Source organism: Myotis myotis, unplaced genomic scaffold (assembly GCF_014108235.1).
Source record: "Myotis myotis isolate mMyoMyo1 unplaced genomic scaffold, mMyoMyo1.p scaffold_m19_p_11, whole genome shotgun sequence".
In the NCBI taxonomy this organism is placed as follows: Eukaryota; Metazoa; Chordata; class Mammalia; order Chiroptera; family Vespertilionidae; genus Myotis; species Myotis myotis.
In genome coordinates, this window is record NW_023416315.1 from 19675119 (window position 1) to 19695664 (window position 20546).

Consider the following 20546-nt stretch of genomic DNA (forward strand, 5'->3'; position numbering starts at 1 on the left):
TATTCGAGATGAACTGTAAGATAATGTTTAAAGGTCAGAGTATAAATAGCTTCCTAAAACACCATCTGTGTATCCATTAACCCTCGGGTGGGGGTGCTGTGCATTGTGCAGACGGAAGACAGGGCCGGAAGGACAGCTTCTCCCCCCGCCCCCACCACCACCCCTCCACCCCACAGCCAGGCATAAGCCAGCCAGTCTTGTCGAGTAGAGGGACTGACCATAGCCTCCGGGAAGGCACATGAACAGAGCAGAAGCAGTTCTCTTTCACTCCAGGAGGTGACTTGGAGCTTTAGGTAGAATAAGGATGTACTTGAAATGATGGCGATTCTTTTGTGCCCAGTAACCTAAGACAGTGTTCTCATTAGAAAGAGTCTGCCTGACAAGCTGTCTAACAGAGCAGGTGTGTGCCTATTAGATTATAGCAGCCAGTTCCTTCACTACTGGGTGGCTGAGTAGGTAAAAAATAGTTATTAACCAGGCAAACCACTTTGCTCCCTAACTGATGTCACCCCACATGCGGCTGGCCCAGCAGGGAAGCCAGGTGGGACCGGTGTGTGTTCTGGAACCAGTAACTGCACGCTCCACCGAGGAGCTGACAAGTCATTTATGGGGAAGGTGTTCCGCTGAGCTCTCAGCATTAGGAGGGAAGCACATAGAGGAAGGGGAGCGGGAACCACCTCGCTGGCCATTCCTTCCTGTCTAAGGGGGAGGGGTGAGGGTCCCAGGCACACACTGTCCCAGAATACTCTGTGCTTCCGGCACTTCACCCCACAGGCCCTGCGTCCCAGCTCCCCTCCTGTGGTCTCTGTCAAACATCCCGACCCGTCACGTGCAGATGTCTCGTGGGAATGAACACGCACACGTTTGCGATCATGTTGTGAGGAGTTAAATGTGTGAGCTGGACAATGCTGTTGGCAGGGAGTGCGAAAAAGGAGACTCTTTGTTTCCTGCAGTGGGAACTGACTGTGTCGTCTTAACAGCCTTTTGTACAATATCCACAGCCCAGACAACTTCCCCATCCAGTGCTTGCCCGTGGAATTGTCCCTAAATACATCAAGCATACAATAAAAAAAAAAGCAAAAAAAAAAAAAAAATAACTGAAACTGATGTCCGGTGGCCTTTTCTACTTTGTGTCTCATGAATAAATGTGGGCATCAGTCACGACATAGAAAATGTATAAAAGGACATGTGTTTTTTCTGACTTTAATCTTCAGAAAACCCAACCTTTTCAGCGGTTTCCTCCATTTCTGTCCCATTCTGTGGATAAGTTCACTCTTTAAAAGTAAATACAAAACCACAAGGAGATACCACCTCACACCCATCAGGATGCTGCTGTAAAAAACCAGAACTGACAAGTGTTGAGGGGGACCTGGAGAAACGGGAACCCTTGTGTTTTACTGTGGGGATGTAAAAACGTGCAGTGCGGGTGGAAATCAGTGTGGAGGGTCCTCAAAAAAAAATTACAGAGAGAATTAGCATGTAATCTAGCAATCCCACCTCTGAGTATATACCCTAAAAAATTAAAAGCATGTTTTCAAAGAAATATGTGTACAGCCATGTTCACAGCAGCATTATTCATGAAAGCTAAAACGTGGCAACTACCCAAGAATTCACCGGTGGATGGATGAATGAACAGAATGCAGTATATACATAAAACGGAATACTATTCAGCCTTAAAGAGGAAGGGAATTCTGACACATTCTACAACATGGATGCCCTGAGGACATCATGCTAAGTGAAATGAGCCAGTCTCAAAATGGCAAGTATTGTATTATTCCATGTAGGTGAGGGGCAGGGAGGGGAAAATGGGGAATTTCTTAGGGGGTATAAAAAAGTTTTGCAGATCATAAAGGAGTTCTGGAGATTGGCTGCAGAATCATGTGAATGCACTCAACACTACTGAATGTTATACTTAAACATGGTTAGGATGGTAAACTTTATGTTGGGTTTGTGTCACCACCATTAAAGCCGTACTAGCAACAGGAGTCTAGATGCTCCAAATGGCTGCTGGCATCTATGCCAAGCATCTTTATTTTAAAGCCCCCAGTGGGTCCACCAGAGGGAAGGATGCCGCTTAAGAAAAAAGTCAGCCTCTCTCCACTCCTGTGGCCTAGAAATGCCAGGTTGCTCCCACGATCCTGTCTCCACCAGGATGGGCAAATGCAACTACTTATCTTGTTCATGGAAACGAGTGACCTCTGTCAAGGGCAGAGTAGTCGACTGCTTCATTTATATGACGAGGAACTGCTAAACCTTTAAACTTGACCCCCAGCTCTTTTCCCTGTAATGCACTCCTACAAAACTCCAAGGAGACAAAGCCTGCATTCGTTTGCTAGGGCTGCTTTAACAAAGTACCGCTAAACAACAGAAATGAACTCTCACCGGGCTGGAGGCTAGAAGTCCGAGGTCCATGTGCAGGCAGGGTGGGTTCCTCCCGAGGGCCGTCTCCTTACGCCAGGGCTCGGCTGGCCGTCTTCAGCACTCCTTGGCCTGGAGAGCATCGCCGCTGTATCTGCCCTCATCTTCCCATGGCGTCCGTGTGTGTGTGTGTGTGTGTGTGTGTGTGTGTAAACACCCCTTTTTATAAGGACACCAGTCATTTTGGGGTAGGGGGTGCACCCTACTCCTTTATAACCTCATCTTAACTAGTAACACCTGGAATGACCCAATTTCCAAATAAGGTCACATTCTGAGGAACTGGGGGTTAGGATTCACCCTAAGAGTTTTTGGAAGAGATACCACCACAGATTCATGAAGGAAGCCAAGGCCTCGTGGGTCTGAAAGTTGCTTCGGGAGCCCAGAGCCCTTCCTGCTGCAGGCACCCCTCCCCCCCTTAACCTATAAGGGGTGCCTGCGATGCTGCTGCTTCACTACCCCCTCCGGCCTCCCTGCCCCCCACCCCCCTTCAGCATCATCCACTTTGTGATCTTTCTTGGACTATTGCGTTTCCTCTCCACCCAGACGGCTCCTCTGGTCATTAAAGAGCTTTTTGAACCTCCACCAATCAGACAGCAGGTAAGATAAGGCAGGGCCTGAACTCACTGGGATGCAGAGCGTGTCGCAGCAAACTCTGAAATCAGTTTCCAGAGGAGATCCATTTAGGGAACATCCATGGATTCTAATTGCCGCTCTCTCCCTGTTCTCCAGCAGCAGGACCGGTGCAGTGTGGTCTGAGCTGCTCAGCAAACGTCTAAAGGGGCTGCCGGGGAGGCAGTGCCCTCGGCAAACTGGTGTCCCCCGGAGTGCAGGTCTCGGGGCGAGGGGCAGGCCGATGCCCGGGTCTGCTGTGACGCAGGGGGTTAAGGGGTGCCCGGGTGTTACGTCACTGAGCCGTCACCACTATATGCTCAGGTACACGTTGAGGTCTCCATTTCACAGGTGAGGAAACTGAGGCACAGGCTGGTGAAGTAATTCCCTTCCCTGAGCCAGCGTCCCCCGTGGGTAAACCTCCCCTCCCCTTCCCACGTTTCGGAGTTCACCTGCAAGTACTGGCATGGAGGTGGGGTGCTACTGCTGCTCATACAGGAGGTTTTGGGAGGAGTTTACGACGTTGTAGGGGGTGGTGCTAAGCATACCTTAGGTTGAAAGTTGTTCCTTTTAAACAGAAGTTAGAGGAATTCTCTACATAAACACACACACACATTTTAAATGTTTTTATTGATTTCAGAGAGAGAGAGAGAGAAAGAGAGAGAGAGAGAGAGAGAGAGAGAGAGAGAGAGAGAGAGAGAGAGAGAAACATCCATGATGAGAGAGAATCATTGATTAGCTGTCTCCTCCATGGCCCACACTGGGGATTGAGCCCACAACCCACGCATGTGCCCTGACCAGGAATCGAACCGTGACCGCCTGGTTTATAGGTCGACGCTCAACCACTGGGCCATGTGGCCGGGCTACCCATATTAATAAACCTGAAAAAAAATGCATTTAAGAAAGTTTTTCCCTTGGTTTTTCCAAATACCCATTCAGTTAGCTTACAAACACCAGGGGAACATCAGACGAAACTGTGACTGCGGTTTAGTCAGCAACGCCAGCTCAGTAAAGAAAGGCCTGACTCTCACAGGACATTTCAGCAGTGCGGGAGCCAGCTGGGCACCGGGCTTCCTCCTGTCCGAAGCCCTCCTGACCCTGAGCTCAGTGCTGGTGACCACGCTGTTTCCACAGGGAGACGGCCAGAAGCATGTCCGTTTGTCAAAGTTTATTAGGTACGGAGAAATAACCTGCAGAGGCTTTTTATATTTGTGTTTATATTTATAAATACAAAATGCATGGGGAACACTGGGGAGCGCAGACGACAGGCCTATTGTGGGAATCTCCGAGGACGGAGACCGCAGTGATCAGCTGTCTGGGGGCGGCAGGGGGTGCATGGTCAGGGGCTCCACCTCTGTCCTGCGAGTCCAAGGGGCCCGAATGCAGTGATCGGTCTCAGAGGAGCGATGCGATGCCAACTCCCGAGATCTGCCCCCACCCCCCAATTGCGATTTGTGGTTTCTGCTCATTCCTTCTGTCTGCCCTTGAATCGTTTTGTTTTTCATTTCCAGCCCAGCGTTCTGGACCAAGCACGTATAAGCACCTCACGGGGCAGACGGTGCCCCGTAGGCAGGACTGCCTTTGTCTAGGGCAGCGGTTCTCAACCTGTGGGTCGCGACCCCTTTGGTGGTCGAATGACCCTTTCACAGGGGTCGCCTAAGACCATCCTGCATATCAGATATTTACATTATGATTCATAACAGTAGCAACATTACAGTTATGAAGTAGCAAAGAAAATTTTATGGTTGGGTCACAACATGAGGAACTGTATTTAAAGGGCCAGAAGGTTGAGAACCACTGGTCTAGGGCCTTCTTAACCATGATATTTAAATCCTTTGCAATTCTGTTGTACAACTGGGAGGGAGGTGATGTGAATACTGTTATAATAAAGGAAGTCTGACCTTTCGGAAACCTTCCAGAACATCTGAAACCCAGCAGCTATGCCCAGAGCTGGCGACCTGGAAAACTTCTTTTCCATTGATTTCTGTTACAATTTGGCTTGATTTAGTCCCCAGAGAAGGGAACTTAACCTCACTCACTGGCTTCTCCCTGCAAGGAGGAAGCACAATGATGGAGGGAAGCATCCTAGGTGACTCCGGACCACCACTAGGTGCGTGCAGTCACGTGTGAGCAGAACCCTCCTATCCATTGCCTTTTTGGATGGCTTGGTCTGGGCATGGTCCCCTCAAGGTGGGAGCCCAAGTGAGGCTGGTTCCAGAGGAAACATTTTTACCGCCTGCCAGCCTCTCCTTCCACAATTTCCTATAATCTGCAGCTATTTCGATAACAGGCCAGAGATGAGCGTGTTTCCTTCTATTTTCTCCCCTTCCTCTGCCACAGCCGGCCTCTCCCAGGACAGGGAGCCCTGGGGGTCAGGCGGCAAGCACACGCACACTTCTGTTCCCTCCCCAGCTCGAGACCATGGGTGTGAGCAGCAGTCGGAGCCCACCCTGGCCTGCTCCTTATCCAGGGGTGGCTGACCATGGACACGGCTGCCCCCGGAGAGGTGCCCCCCACCAGATCTCAGGCCAGTTCCGTTCTTCAGCTCAGAGGGAGCTAGGTGTTGCCTGAGGGGTGGCCCTAGGCCTGGGGGTGGGGAACCAGATATTTGAGGCAGATAGCTCCTAATACATTTGGCCCACACTTTTCCTTGCCATAGAGATCCTGCACTTGGGAGAGAAAATACAGACCGCTGAGATAGGATTAGTCATTTACTCTAAAAGTGAGTGTGATGCAGGTTTCTAACTTGCAAGGAAAATACCCCAGTCTCCTAAAGCTCACCCCACGTCGGCCTGGCTGCCAGGAAGGGGCTTGGAGGGGACAGGAACGACACCTCGGGGACTTGGGCACGAGGGGCACTGTAAACAGAGCATTGGCTACTCGCAGGATCATTCATTTACAAAAGGGGCCGAGCCCGCGCCTGCCTGGGCTGTGTGTTCTATTTACATCAGGCAGGAAAAAAAAGAATCCCTGTACGGCAAGACGGAAGCGGGACGCCGCGGCCCGTCCGCTGGAGGCCGAGTGGCGTCCGTCATCTGGGAGAGGGGACACTCGGGTCTCTGAGCTGTGTCACGTATAAGGCATTGTTCGGTTTGATTCTGCAGTTTGTGTGCTGAGAACATAAAATCATGCCAATCGGAAGTCACCGTGGATACCGTGACTGTAGGGTACCTGGCAAACCAAGGAATCTCCTAAACGCGGGTCCGTATGCAGGAAGGGCCAGCCTGCACGGTCTTTACAGTCACGGGACGGATGCTGTGCGGTGGGGCAGGAGGGCTCCATCTGCACCGGCAGGTGAATGCCAAGATGCATTTTGAAAAAATGGAGAAACGGTGAGGGTGGTTTTTTTACAAAATAAAAGCCGACTATGATACCGATTAAAGCCTGTGCAAACCACGTATTTACAATAAATAAATGCTCCATGCAGAGCCTGTATGTCAACTGCATTGCAACTGGAGTGCGGTGAGGTCAGACATGGCCTCCTGGGATGCCTGTCCGCAGGGGGGAGCCCCAGGGGCTCGCAGGACGTGGGCTTCCTCCGTCTTCTCACCGGAGCGTCTTCAGAGTTAACTGTGGAAACACGACAGCATCACCAGGTGGGGTTAGAAGACACTGCACACAGGTGACCACCCCTCACCTCCCAGGGCTGGGCACCAAAGCGCTCTCTCTGTGCAAGGCTGCCAGGGCCTGATGCCCCCTCATACGCAAGGAGCTGATTTTTACCCCGGGTTGCAGGTGGAAAGGGATGAAATGGGACATGTAGTTCATGACGGGTGGGGCCTAATGCCATCGTATAACATGTATAGGCTCAAGCATTTTTCATCTTTTATGTTTCACACAGTCTGACTTTAGCCAGAAATCTATATATATAAAAGCCAAGCGACTGAAACGAACAGAACGACTGGTTGCTATGATACACAGTGCAGTGGCCAACCAGCCCGATAGGGGCCTGGATCGGCCCCCGACCCCAATCAGGGAGGGGCAGGGCCAGCTGGCCAACCTCCCACAGCTGATCAGCCCCCATCAGGGCTGGTTGGCCGGACCCCACCCATGCATGAATCTGTGCACTGGGCCTCTAGTTTCAAATAAAAATGCTCAATAAAAAAAGTTTTAAAATATTATAATATTGATGAGTAAAGAACGCCCCCCCCCCCCCAGGGTAAGGAACCATGTATTCTATGTATGAGAGAGAACATGGAACTATGTTTTATAAATGTTACAGTCTCTCAGGCTGCTCGAGCTGACATAGGAGGCAGAATGAATGGGGAGTAGACATGGTGACTGCAGATGAGTCCACAGGGGTTATGTGGTGGCGATTCCAGGGACCACCCCCCACCCTCACTCTTTAGGTTTTAAAGTTCTGAGTGTCATTCCAGCAGGAAACAAAGGCACACCCCGTGGCTCTCCCTGAGGAAAGGGGTGAAGCCGTTAGGAGACGACATACCCTCACCGTCTCCGAGGGACCTGAGGGACGCGTTACCTGAGAGTTTCTGCCTTTGATGTCATCGGAGCTCTGCCCAGCAGCCTCAGCGTGGAGCCAGGGACCAGGTGTACGGCCTGAAAGGCATGGGGACAATCTCACCATCTGCTGGCGCAGGGCCCGGCTGTGCACGGCACAGAGACGCGGGCTAGACTGGTGCTCACAGTGCTGACAGTAGCAGCAAAGGAACCAGAGCAATGTGAGCCGGCCCACTTGAGACCTGCAGCTGCTGGCCCCAGACTGTGTGTTTCCACACTGCTTCTGGGTCCCGGACTGCGCATCTATGGGCCACATCCAGCGTGCTGGGGTGGGGGGGACAAGCCACGGAGGCCTGTCGTCTCAGTGTCTAGACAGACAGCATCTTAGCTCAGACACCCGCCAGCCCCAGCACCCAAACGTGCCACCCACAGCGCTGGCCTTGCTTTGAAAAAGAGCCAAAGGTAAGTACATGTTGTCAGTCACCTGTGTTGAAATATTACACAAGTTATATATATTCTCATAATGGAGACTTCAAATACAGAACGTAACAGGAGAAAGAAAACCAACCATAAGTGGCCCTCTCTGCCTACCCCTCCACCCAATCCCCATTTTCCATCCCAGAGTCACCGCTGCTCCGAGTCTGGTGTTTATCCCTGCAGATACTCTTCCATTTGGGATTTACCGTGTAGGTACAGGCGTATATACGCATATATATGGTCTCACTGGTCTGGCTGAGTTTTACTTATTTATTTTCATATACTTTTATGGCTGAGTTTTAATCCACATTCCCTGACGTTCCTGTGAGGACTTCTCCTGAGTCAGGTGTTCCGAACGGTGGTCCTGAAGTCGCTTCTCCTGCTGCATTTGGTACAAGACCCTCTGTCCTGCTTCTGCCACAGACGAGAATTAAAGAACCACCTCCCCAAGTCCTCCGGACACCCCCACTGCGGTGCTCCTCACAGAGCAGCGTGAGCAGCAGGAACAGCCATCGCAAATTATTTCTAAGACTGAAAACCTGATGACAACCCGCGTTCAAGAAAAGGGTCCGGGAGTCTGAAGTGTCCGGGAATCTTCCTCTGAAGGAGTCATAGCAGCTGTGTGAATGTTTACAAAGGATCAGAGAATTTGGGGTGGCATTCCAAGAATAGCAGTCATCCGAACACGCCAGCTGCTGTGTGTGCTCCCTGGGAGGAAAAGCAGGCTGGGAATTGTCTAAGGAGAATGACCAGAACTATTTTTAAAATTCATAAAAGTATGTGTCACAGACTGAATTGATTCTTCCTGGACCAGCTGGTTTGCTTTAATCTCCTAAGAACACCTTTTCAGTTTTCTATAAGAACCCAGATGTGGTCTTGGGAACCTGTTGAGGCAGGACACGGTTTTCTCAGAGAACTCTCTCACAGGAGGTCTCTGCAACTGCCACACCCCGAATCCAACGGGCTCTGTAATTCCCACTAAAGTGCTTTTTAAATAAATGAGTGCACCTGTTCTTTTTTTAGAATCTTCACCCAAGGATATTTTTCCATTGATTTTTAGAGAGAGGGGAAGAGAGAAGGAAAGACAGGGAGAAATATTGATGTGAGAGGAACACATCGATTGGTTGCCTCCTGCACGTGCCCTGACCAGGGCCCGGGCCAGGGAGGAGCCTGCAACCAAGGTACATGCCCTTGACAGAATCAAACCCAGGACCCTTGGGTCCGCAGGCCGATGCTCTATCCACTGAGCCAAACCAGCTAGGACTGCATTTATTCTTGAATAAAGATATTTTCAGGTAAATGACATAGAGAGTGCTAGATTTTTAGCCAGTTTCTTAACTAAATGAAAAGTAAAAAGTCACTGATTTACAGCCCTAATTCCACGTGGCTGTCTGACCTTGAACTGGCTGTTCTTAGGTTTAAAAAACTCCAGGCGACCACAGAAGAGGCTTCCTCTAGGCCAGGGTTTCTTAATGTGGCTCATTTGGGGCTGGTGGTGTGTGGCCTGCCTGTGAGCTGCGGGCTGTTCAGCATGATCCCAGATGCCAGTAGCACATCCTCTATGCCCCAGACCATCTGCAACAACAAAACCTGTCTCCAGACAGCACCAGGGTCCTCTGGGGGCAGGTGTCTCCCGCGCCCCCCCCCCGCCCCCCGCCGGGAGAACCACTGGGCAATACTACAGGCCCCTCCATCGCTCAGCCATGCTCCCTGGTTTTCCTAAACACCACTGTTAACAGCAGCAGAGCTAGAGGAGAATCGCTTTCCTCACACAACAGAAAGGAACGCTCTGCATCTCTCCGTATGCACTGTCGATGGGAATGGACAATGGAAAACACTCTGGTGGGCTCCCCACACCCCCCACATTAAAAGCAGACTTTCCCTATGATCCAGCAATTCTACTCCTGGGGATGCACACAAAGAGTGAAAGCTGGGTCTCAGAGAGATAATCGTATACCCATGTTCAGCGGCATTTTAACAAGTGCTGAGAGGTAGAGGCAGGGCAAGTGTCCACTGGTGGATGAACGGATAAAAGAGAATGTGGAGCATCCAACCGCAGGATATTTTTCAGCCTTAAAAGGGAAGGAAATGCTGGCAAACACTCATCCGGCAGAACCAACGCTGGCTCCCAGACCTCGAAGAACGCTAACCTGGGGAGCCAGGCCAGGGGGTAGCAGGAGGAAACAGTAAGGAGAAATGTAATGGGACAGGCCTGACCCTTCGCAGATTCACACTGACATAATTAACAAGGTTCTACCCCCCCGGCTCGCGGGGATGGCAGGGACATGCTAATTGAATTGTGTAGAAGGCGATGTCTGCTAATCACAGATGCCATTTCTGCTCTGCAGGATGTCAGCTCATTTAGTAGGTTTCTCCTCCTCTTGTTCCTTCTAACCTCCCCAAGTATCAGGAGCCCGTGTTTGGGTCTGGGCACTGATTTGTGTTGAGAGGAACTCAGCACAGACTGCCAACTGCGCCCTCCTGGCCAGCTGTGTGTGGGCAGAGCTTTTCTTATTCTCAGAGATGAGACTGGGCACCACGGGCTCAACGCACAGAAACCTCACAGGAGCATTTCCTGAGCCTGCAGGTAGAAGGACTCCGTAGCACACTGGCAAAGGCTGTGTAACAGGAGACTTTGAAGAACCTGCCTGCTGGAATGGTTTGGGACAGAGATCAGCAGAGTATGGCCAGCAGATCAAATCCAGACAGCACCTGTGTTTGTGAATAAAGTATTATTGGAACACAGCCATGCCCATTCATTTATTTACACACTGCCAATGGTTGCTTTCACGTGGAAATGGCAGAAGCTAGTAGTAGTGGCAGAGACCATATGGCCTGCAGAACCTCAATTATGTCACCTCTGACCCTTCAAAGGAAACGTCTGCTGACCTCTGGCTTCTCCTAGGGGTCGGCCACTGAAAACGCCTCCAGGGGCCAGGGGGTCACATTTGTGTGTTGCAGTTGGGGTGTAACAGAACAGCTGCAAACTAGCGGGAAGCTGAACCCTGGAGAAGGGGCCTCACCAAGTCCTTGTGAAAGAGGCTCAAGGATGCCTGGCCTTGGGCTAAGCCCGGACTCTGATGATTTTACAGTTTTCCACGCTGGCCCACGGAAGCCTGGGGCTGGAGGCCTTCCTCAGCTTGTGGGTGGGGAGCACATTCCACTCTCCCCCGTGTTGCTGACTCTGTCCTGTCTTACCAGCTCCTGTCCAATCGGATTGGCTCAGCACCAGACACGAATCAGCTCATGTTTCAAGCCGATTCAGCAGGATCAGTGTGCGGTCAACACCCCACCTCGCTTTGCTTTGCTTCCTAAAGCCTTGCCTTCCTGGCCTTTGGGCCTGAGGGGCAGGACGCCAGCCCCTCCCTCTTGCACTCTTGGGGCTGAACAGCTCAGCTGAGGGAAGGCCTCCCTCGGAGCCTGGCCACACGATGAAGCCAGAAGGCGGCAGCTCTCACCAGGGGAGACCTTCAGCCTTAGCTGGACATCAGAATCGACGAGCAGCTTTCGAAATCGCCAACACCCTGGCCCTACCTAGGAATTCTAACTTGGCTGGTCTAGTGCAGCCTGGCCTTCAGGGTTTTTAAGTTCTCTAGGTCATTCTGTTGTGTAGCCAGGGTTGAGAGCCTTTGGCCTGAGGACACGCTCGTTTCACTGTCTGCCAGATGGCGGTTCTTAGGGTTCTTCCAGGCTACCAATGCCAAGTTCCTGCATCCCATTTTCCTTGGGGTGTTTAGCTCCCCAGTCAAAAGCCCCAGAGAGGGGAGGGATCAGTGGTGAATTCACCCAAATATGATTAAACGATTAACTCTGGTATTGTGTAAAAGCCTCTAAGTCATTGGTTCTCAACCTGTGGGTCACGACCCCTTTGGCGGTCGAACGACCCTTTCACAGGGGTCGCCTAAGACCATCCTGCATATCAGATATTTACATTACGATTCGTAACAGTAGCAACGTTACAGTTATGAAGTAGCAACGAAAATAATTTTATGGTTGGGTCACAACATGAGGAACTGTATTTAAAGGACCAGAAGGTTGAGAACCCCTGCTCTAAGTGAAGCCTTGGGGACTGGGACTGATAAGTGTTCTGGAACTTCAGACGTATGGACGGCACTGAATCATGGTCCAGCACAGTGAGAGAGGCATCAGTAATCTCTGAGAGGCAGCCTGTAGCCAGTGAACACACGCCAAGCACCGGATGCTGGAGAGTCAGGGAGAACCAGGGGTCCTGGCAACATGAGGGCGGTACTTACTTCGGGGGATCTTGCTGGGGTAAATCTTCTGGCAGGGCTTGTACTCATCCGGAGGAGGAAAGTCTTCCACAGAATGGAACGTGAATTTAGACTCGAAGTCATCTGCACACGCGGGAAACAGCAAGGTTATTCGGTTGTTGTGATGACCCAAGTCGGGAAATTTCCCAGCGCACAGGTTGGCCTGCCCAGTGCTAGGGTTTCAATGGTGGAGCTATTCCCCCCAGACCTCCATCCACTGCTCAATTTTTACTGTTTAGCTGGGACAAGGGGAATCAGGAAAAATGAAATCAACAGACTCTCCCCATCACCCACCCCAACTGACGCCCACCAACATCTTACGGAAGCTTCCAAAGGGAGCCGAAGAGCCACAGGGCTCTCCAGGTGCCAGGGTCAGAGGCGGGGAACGTGGCAGGCACAGGGACAGCAGAGTCCCCACGGCCTGAAGCCCCTCCTGGGGAGGAGTGTGCTGAACGGGAGTCCCAGCCTGGCTGGTGAGATGGAGCATGGCCTGTGTCCATATGGACTAACCCAGGTCCCCAAAGCAAGCGGGCTCTGTCCTGAGCCCTTGATGGCAAGGGGAAGGAGGTGTGGCCTTGTCAGTGGTTGAGTCCCTGCTTTATGATCCAGGCTTTGTGTCTGACAGTAGCTCAACCCACAAAGGGATCCAAAGATTTTTGGTCACATCTGACACCATGTGACTTTCCTTCCTATCTCCATATTTTTGCCCTCATTGTCCCCCTGCCTGCTGGGCCTTCTGTCCATTCATTCTCCTCATCCAAATCACTCTACCCTTTCAGCCTTATGCATGGGTTTCTTTCTCCATGGAGACAGACACAGCTTTGATATTTGTTTTCTTCCCTCTCTTTAAACTCAATCATAAGGTTCAGAGTGGGTTCTGGAACCCTCCAGAAAGCCTCCAGGGAAACCCAGTATTTAACACAACCTGTGGGCTGTTCTATGCTACAGTGAGCACCCTGTTCTTGCAAAGCACGCACCCTGGCGGGCGGGCTTCCTCCTGGGACAGGGAACCACGCCCTTCCCGGCAGTTGCACGGCAGCCCACGGCCCCGCTTACCAATGATGTGCATGTGTAGGCCTCCGTTCCGCAGCTGACCTCCTGGCTGTGGTGTCGGGGTCCAGCCTGGGGCCTGCTGGCTCCTGCTGGAGAGCTCTGTGGTGGGAGATCGCGCAGGGGGCGCTGGGGGTGGGTTCAGCTTCCCCCCACTGGTACCTGACAGAGAAGATGATTTGAGTATTCAGATACTAGAATGCTGTGAGGGGTGAGGTATTGAGACTGCAGATGTAAGATGAAATGGTGAGGAAAAAGGCTGCCTCTGGAGCCAACCTGCTTGGACTGAATCCCAGTTCTCCCACTGGGATAATAACACAACCTCTTTGTGCCTCAGTTTTCTCCTCTGTCCAATGGGAATAATAATAGCGCGCGCACACACACACACACACACACACACACACACACCTGCTAGAGTTGTTGAGTGAAGGAAGTTGCATGTAGTAAGGGCTCAATAAAGGTTAGCTGCTGCAATAATCTTAATGACAATGTCCATCCTCATCTTCAGATGGCACAGCCCCAAAAGGGGAACCACTGCTATAAAAGTATTTCCTGCAGTATTATTCACAATAACCAAAAAGGGAATCAACTTTAACATCTAACACTGAGAATAGGGTACGTTCTGATTATCATGTTAATATGCTTATAAATAAGTTTTAAAGATTGGACAAATTGCTTTTAAAATAATAGATAAAACAGAATAGAAAATATTATACACAAAATGGTATTAACTATGCAAATGCATAGGTACATTCAGAAAAAAAGAAGTAACACACATCCAAATATGACCGTTTTTACTTCTGGGTGATGTTATTATACGGTAGGTGATTTAAATTTCTTCCTATTTGCTCTACGATGAGCTTTTGTTATTTTTAATGCAAATAAATACATTTAAGAAATTTCACGCATCAAAGAATTTTCTGAAAGATCAAGGAACATGTGTATACGTGTGGGTGTGTGTTGGGTGCATGTGTGGGTGTTTGTAAATATAACATTGGGGTATTTATGAGTGTGTTTGCATGTGTGCGTGTGGATGTGTGTGAGCACTTCCCATTCAGACAGCCACCAAGAGTGAACGAAGCCATTGCACTACATGGACATCAGTCATGGGGCAGGTGTGTGTGCTCAATCGCAAATCAAAGCTAAAGGAATTACTTTTAATATTTGGCTGAAATACAGACCCTCCATTTCCTTGAGTCAGCAGGAGAACCTGCCAAAAAAAAAAAAAAAAAAAAAAGAGGCAGAACACTGATCCACCCTCCTGAGGGCCGGTGACCTGCTGGCTGGGAGCCAGGCTGAAATAACTCAGGAAAAATTGAACAGGAAGCTGGTTCTGAAGCAAATGCATCACAGCCCCTCCGCCCCAGGGAGGAGGTCTGGGGACTGGAGGTGATGGGAAGAATAAATAACCCCCTCTAGATCTCCCTGCTGTCGGGCCTGTTCCAACAACTGCCTGAGGGGGCGCTACTGCTATCCCCTCTTCACAGGGGAGAAGGAGAAGCACAGAGAGGCTGTGACTGTCCAGGGTCACACAGCTAGGAAAGGCGAGGGGATCTAGGCCAGATTCCCTGGCCTGTGATCTGCATCACCGTGGACAGGTCTCCCAGCCGCCCTCAGCCTTGATTTCCTGCCTCTAACATGAACACCGCAGCTAAAGTCCCACAGCCAGGCTTTATTACACTCCACAGCGGCACTGAAGGGGTCTGTTCTAAACCAAAAGGCCAGCGTAAGGCATCACAAGGTAGTCCCAAGAGGCTCACAGGAGCAGGTCTCTGGCTGTGGCCCTGGCACTTCCCCGACTGCCAGCAACATCTGGTGACCCTCCTGTCTGGCCACCCTGGACCCGGACAGTGGCACTCACCTGGGCCTCGGCCCGGCCTCTTCTTCTGCAGGAAGGGCTGTCCAGGTGGGGCAGGCGGGGCGGGTAAGGCCTGCACGCTGGGCTTCGGGGGCTGCGCCTGGAAGCTGGGGGACTTGGGGGGCAGAGGGGGTGGGGCCTCGCTGCTGTTGTTAGTGCCTGGCATAGGGGGCGATGGCACCAAGGACCTCGGGGTGCAGGAGGTGTAAAGGGGGAGTGGTGGTGGAGGGGGCGGCGGGGGAGGTGGTGGGGCAGGAGGCTCCCGGGCATCATGGGTGGGGCTAGCAGCATCCGCATGGAGCCCTGGGTACCCACAGGGTGGAAGGAGAGGAAGCGGGGGTGGGATGGGCGAGAAGTGCAAGGGGGCTAGCTGTGGCTTCACTGTCTTGTCACTGAGAATGGAGGTCTGGGGAAGAGGGGGTGGCGTTGGGAGAGGGGGCGGAGGCGGAGGGGGAGGCGGAGGGGCAGCGGGCGGTGCAGAGGGCAGAGCGGGTGCAACTACCAGGGCATTCCCTTTGGTCTGTGAGCCAGGTGGGGACACCAACGGAGCTTTGATGGGGGAGGAAGGGGGCAGGGGCGGGGGTAGCGGTGGGGGTGGTGGGGGCGAGGTGGGAGGAGGTGGGGCAGGCACGCTGGGGCGAGGAGGGGCCGTCCTGGCCTCCGAGGCAGTGCCTAGCCTGGGAGACGCTGGGGCGTTGAGCGGCCCGCTGATAGTTTTGGTGGGAAGCCGGGGAGAAGGCGCTCGGGAGCCAGGGGCCTGCCCTGTCTTGCCACCTGAAAGTGAAACAAGTTCCGCGTTAGCTCAGCGAGGGAGGAAAGAGGAACCCCAGGTGTGAGGGTAGCAATGCCCAGCGCTCTCAGGCATGATGTCGGTGAATCGCATTCTCCCTGCACGTCCATCGAGAGGCCTCAGGGGCAGCAGCCGTCACCCAAGAGGCCCGCTGACCAGCTGCAGGGTCCTGGCCAGCATCACGGTGCTGTCCTCCTCGGAGACGAGCCCAGCTCAGCCACCAGCCTTCCTACTGCCTCCAGCAGGCCCGCATCTGCCAGGCCCCCCAGCCCAGGCACAGGACTGCTCCAGCTCCTCCGCCCTCCTCACCTCAAGGTCCCCTCACACTCAGTCACTCTCGCCCACTGGGTCCATCAGCCCATAGGTCCTAGTTTGGGTCCTTGGGTGTCAACCAGACTCTCCTGGTAAGCAGGATGTTCCTCACTCCCCGCATTTGTGAACATGGATTTTGCATCGAGAGCAGAAGCTTCCTGCTTCCCTGAATATATAAGGTCAGTGATGGCGAACCTTTTGAGCTCGGCGTGTCAGCATTTTGAAAAACCCTAACTTAACTCTGGTGCCGTGTCACATACAGAAACTTTTTGATATTTGCAACCATAGTAAAACAAAGATTTATATGCTATTTAAATGCCATTTAACAAAGAAAAATCAACCGAAAAAATGAGTTCGTGTGTCACCTCTGACACGCGTGTCATAGGTTAGCCATCACTGTATAAGGGTAAGTCCAAAGCCAGTGGGAAGATCCAGGTCCTTGGGGATCCAGGTCCAATGACTTTGAACCTCCCCATCTGCTGGCCTCTGGGAGTGGCAAGCTCCCTTCCCCAAAGACGTGTGCCCATCTCTAAGGGGCTCGCTGCCTCCTGGTCTCCTGGCTTCCTCACTCCATGGAGCCTCCACCACATTGACCCCAACGGGAAGCCCAGACCCTGGTGGATTCCACACCATACGGCCTACAGTCGGCACTGTGTTGGGTGGGCTTCCCGGAAGCCGGGTGAGGAGGGTGCTCCCGGGAGTGGCCTTGCCGCGTCGCACACCCTTGCGTCACCAAGGTAGTTCTGTCCCTCTGTCCTTCTGTTTATCGTACAGAAGTTTTGTAATCACTGATGCTTCCATTTAGGAGGCAGTAAAAGTATTTCTTCCCAACAAATACAGAGCTCTCACTAAGAGGAATTCGGGGGGATGCTTTTTCCCAGTCTCAGCACCCTGCTGTTTACAATCCCCAAGAAAACGTGCGGAAAGCCCTTGAAAGCATGCGTGCTCCCACACCTCCAACCTCCTGGGGCTGCAGACTAGGAAACACAGTTTCCCCATCGGATTCCTACCCCAGCCTCTGCTGGTGGCTCTGAGCCTGTCAGTCGATGAGTCTCTGTGTGTTTTCCCAATGAGGCGCCACACCCTACACCCCAGCGTATGGGATGCCAAAAGCCAGGCCATCAGAGCAAGGTGTGGTCCAGCTGACTCGGCTGAGGCTAAGTGGGCAGGGCTGCGGTGTCAGGCTATGATGTGACAGCCACCTGGACAGCACTACTCATTACAGGTCTCGGCGGTGGAAGGGCTGCCTGGAGGCGGGGCAGTGGAGTTATTATTCCTGTTGAGGATTTCCTGTGAGGGGTCTGGAAGAGCTGCCTTTGCTTGGATGTGCCCACCCTGGCTGACTCGATCCCCTGGGCGTCTAAGGCAGGCACTGCCTGAGCAGCTTGGCTGAACATGAGGGGAGGGAAAGCCCCCAGTGGCCTTCTACCTCCTGGATATCCAACATTCTATGTGAGCTCAAGGGCAGCCGCCAGGCTCAGGGATTCCTGCCTCTGACTTCTCAAACCTGCTTCCTTAGTCCATAGAGAGGAAGGCGGAGAGCCCAGGCAGCTCCCTAAACAAGGCAAGGCCTCCCTATGCCCCGTCGCTGCGCGAACTGTAAAGGGATAACAAAGGTGAGGAACAGAATCAGCCCCGGAATGACCCACCCAAACTTTCTAAGTGGCTGAGGACACCATGTCTCCAAGATTCAAAACCCTGTAAAGAGAGTCAGTTCAAAGTGCAGGAGGCCTCTGCTTACGACGCAGCCAGACCAACGAGAAACGGGCAAGCCCATTTTTATCGCAGCATGAGCCGCAGAAGCGAGGAGGGCACTGGCCCTCCTTCGGCTTGTGTTCATGCCCACTCTGGGAACGCGCGCAGACCTGGCAGCGTGCGCTTAAGGTGAGACAGACAGGAGAGAGAGGAGCTGATGGCGTGAGTGCAGGCGACGAAAGCAGCCGGGCACTGGGCCAGCAGAGAGCTCGGCAGTGAGTGCCAAGGGAAGGGAGGGTGGAGACTTTCCAGCTTAGCATACGCACTAGCCCTAGAAACCCAAACAGAAACACAGGAGGAGACCATGAGTCGGGCGGGGAAGGCCAGCCGGAGCGCACACAGGAGGCTGCGCTGATAGGAGAGGAATTAGCGTTCAGAGCCCCGGGGGTTAACAGAAGATGAAGTCAGTCATCTTCTTTCAATGTGCACACGTTTCCAAAAAACCTTGGATTGCACGGAAGTCTCATTACACATTCGACTTTAAAAGAAATTCAAATGTTTTCATGGGCCCCTAAAAGTATTGTGAGTACTAGACACTGTGCTCTCTGGGCCTAATGGCTCCGAGCAACCATGCCGCCCACGCACACATTTCACTCAACAAGTATTTACTGAGCACCTACTATGTGCCAGGCATTTTTAAGGCGGTGAACAAATCACAGTTCCTGCCTTCATGGAGAATACATTTAGAGAGAGCAGACACAAAATAAACCAGTAAATGATAATAGGTCCAATGGTGGCAAGTAATACAAGAAAAATAAGTCAAGATAGAGGAGATACAGAATGACAGGGTGGGACTAATTTTATATGGATGATGAATGGAGCCCCACTGATAGGTTGATCAGATGCCACTTGAGCAGAGATCTGAAGGAGATAGTGAGCCATGTGGACACCTGGGGAGGAGTGTTTCAGGCCAAGGGAGCAGTAAGTGCAAGGGCCCTGTGGCAGCAATATGCCTGGTTTGCGCAAGAACAGCAAGGAGGGCAGGGTGTGGCTGGAGTGCAGGGCTTGGGCCAGTGAGAGTGGTAAGCAAGAAGAGAGACAGCAAAAGCCAAAGTCCTTTTCTCTGAATGATAAGGGGGCCGATGGGAGAGTTCTGAGAGAGAAGAGCCATGGTACCTCACCCTGACAGGGCACTAAGCCCACGCATCTACCTGTTGATCTTCCCTCCTATTACAAGCATTCTTAGTCCCGTCATCAAGGATTTCCATCTCCTCTAAAGAGACCAATGCTCCACTTCACAGAATGGCTCAAACACCTGACGTGTGTGTCCTATTGGAGACTGTTGGCTTCCTTAGTCTGATCCCTGTTATCACCTGACTGGGGTTATTTCTGAGAAGAGGAACTAGTGGGATTTTTATATCCTGAACGATATTTTGTTGACAACGTGAAGGAAGTTTGAAAAAATGTGGACGTAGAAGAATGCCAGGTCTCAGGAGGACCTTGGGGCTTTCTTGTCTGACAAACCCTCAGCAAAAATGATGAAATGAAATGGCCTCTGAGAAGATTCAAGTTGGATTTCAAAGCATCCTACAGCCCTTGTCTGTGCTGGACTTGACCAATAGGTGACGGCAGCAAATGCATCCCTATGTCAAACAGCCACGGAGCCCATAAAAGTGAGCAAAGTCACACGGTAGAAGATTTTATACCAGGAATTTTGGGGGCTTGATATTCCCTGGATTATTGAAATTCATTGAGTTTATTAAAAAAACAAAAAAAGAAATCCACTATTTTTTGCACACAATATATATTTTCCTAATTCTAATGCAATATATTTTTTTCTTCTTTTTTTATTTTCTAAAGTTTTATATATGTCTCCTTTTTCCCCGATTGACCCCACCCCAGAGGGCAAGCCCTCACTGCCCCAGTGTCTGTAAGCATTGGTTATGCTAATATGGATGCACACAAGTCCTTTGGTTAAACTCTAAACCCCTCCCCCCCTGCCATTTATCTCTGGATCTATTTCTGTTTATCAATTTATGTTGATCATTATAACCCAAATATGAGTGAGATCATGTGATATTTATCTTTCTCTGACTGGCTTATTTTGCTTAGCATAATGCTCTCCAGTTCCATCCATGCTGTTGCAAATAGTAAAAGTTCCTTCTTTTTTACAGCGGCATAGTATTCCATTGTGTACCACAGTTTTTTAATCCCCTCATCTGCTGATGGGCACTTGGGTTGTTTCCAAATCTTAGCTATGGAGAATTGTGCTGCTATGAACATAGGGGTTCTAATGCAGTATTTGTTTAAAACATGACTCCCACTCAAACACAAATGACTGTGGTAGACTGCTTGCAAAAATGGCCTTGATTAGCCACTTGTTTCTGGTTGTAAAACCTTTAAATGTGATCTTACCCCTCCTCTCACCAAGAGATGAAGTCTCTTTTCCCACCCTTGTCTCTGCCCGGCCTTGTGACTTGCTTTGGAAATGAGGATGTAATAGGAGCAATACTATGCCAATTCCAAATCTAAGCCTCAAGAGACTTTATATACTTCTGTCCTCTCTGTTGGAACCTTGCCACCACTATGAAAACAAACTCCGAACAGT

At 51.4% G+C, this 20546-nt stretch overlaps 1 protein-coding gene across 1 annotated transcript in view; it reads right to left on the reverse strand.

Moving 5' to 3' along the window:
* Positions 1–3786: 3786 nt before the first annotated feature.
* The window catches only part of WIPF3 (WAS/WASL interacting protein family member 3), a 60079-nt gene continuing 43319 nt past the window's right edge, over positions 3787–20546 (reverse strand). The window contains exons 5-9 of the mRNA XM_036327737.1: positions 15145–15915; positions 13290–13445; positions 12216–12317; positions 7508–7584; positions 3787–6597 (exon numbers count right to left, since the gene is read on the reverse strand). Coding sequence (XP_036183630.1) covers positions 6574–6597; positions 7508–7584; positions 12216–12317; positions 13290–13445; positions 15145–15915 — 1130 coding nt within the window. The 3' untranslated portion in view covers positions 3787–6573. The remainder of the gene's footprint in view (positions 6598–7507; positions 7585–12215; positions 12318–13289; positions 13446–15144; positions 15916–20546) is intronic.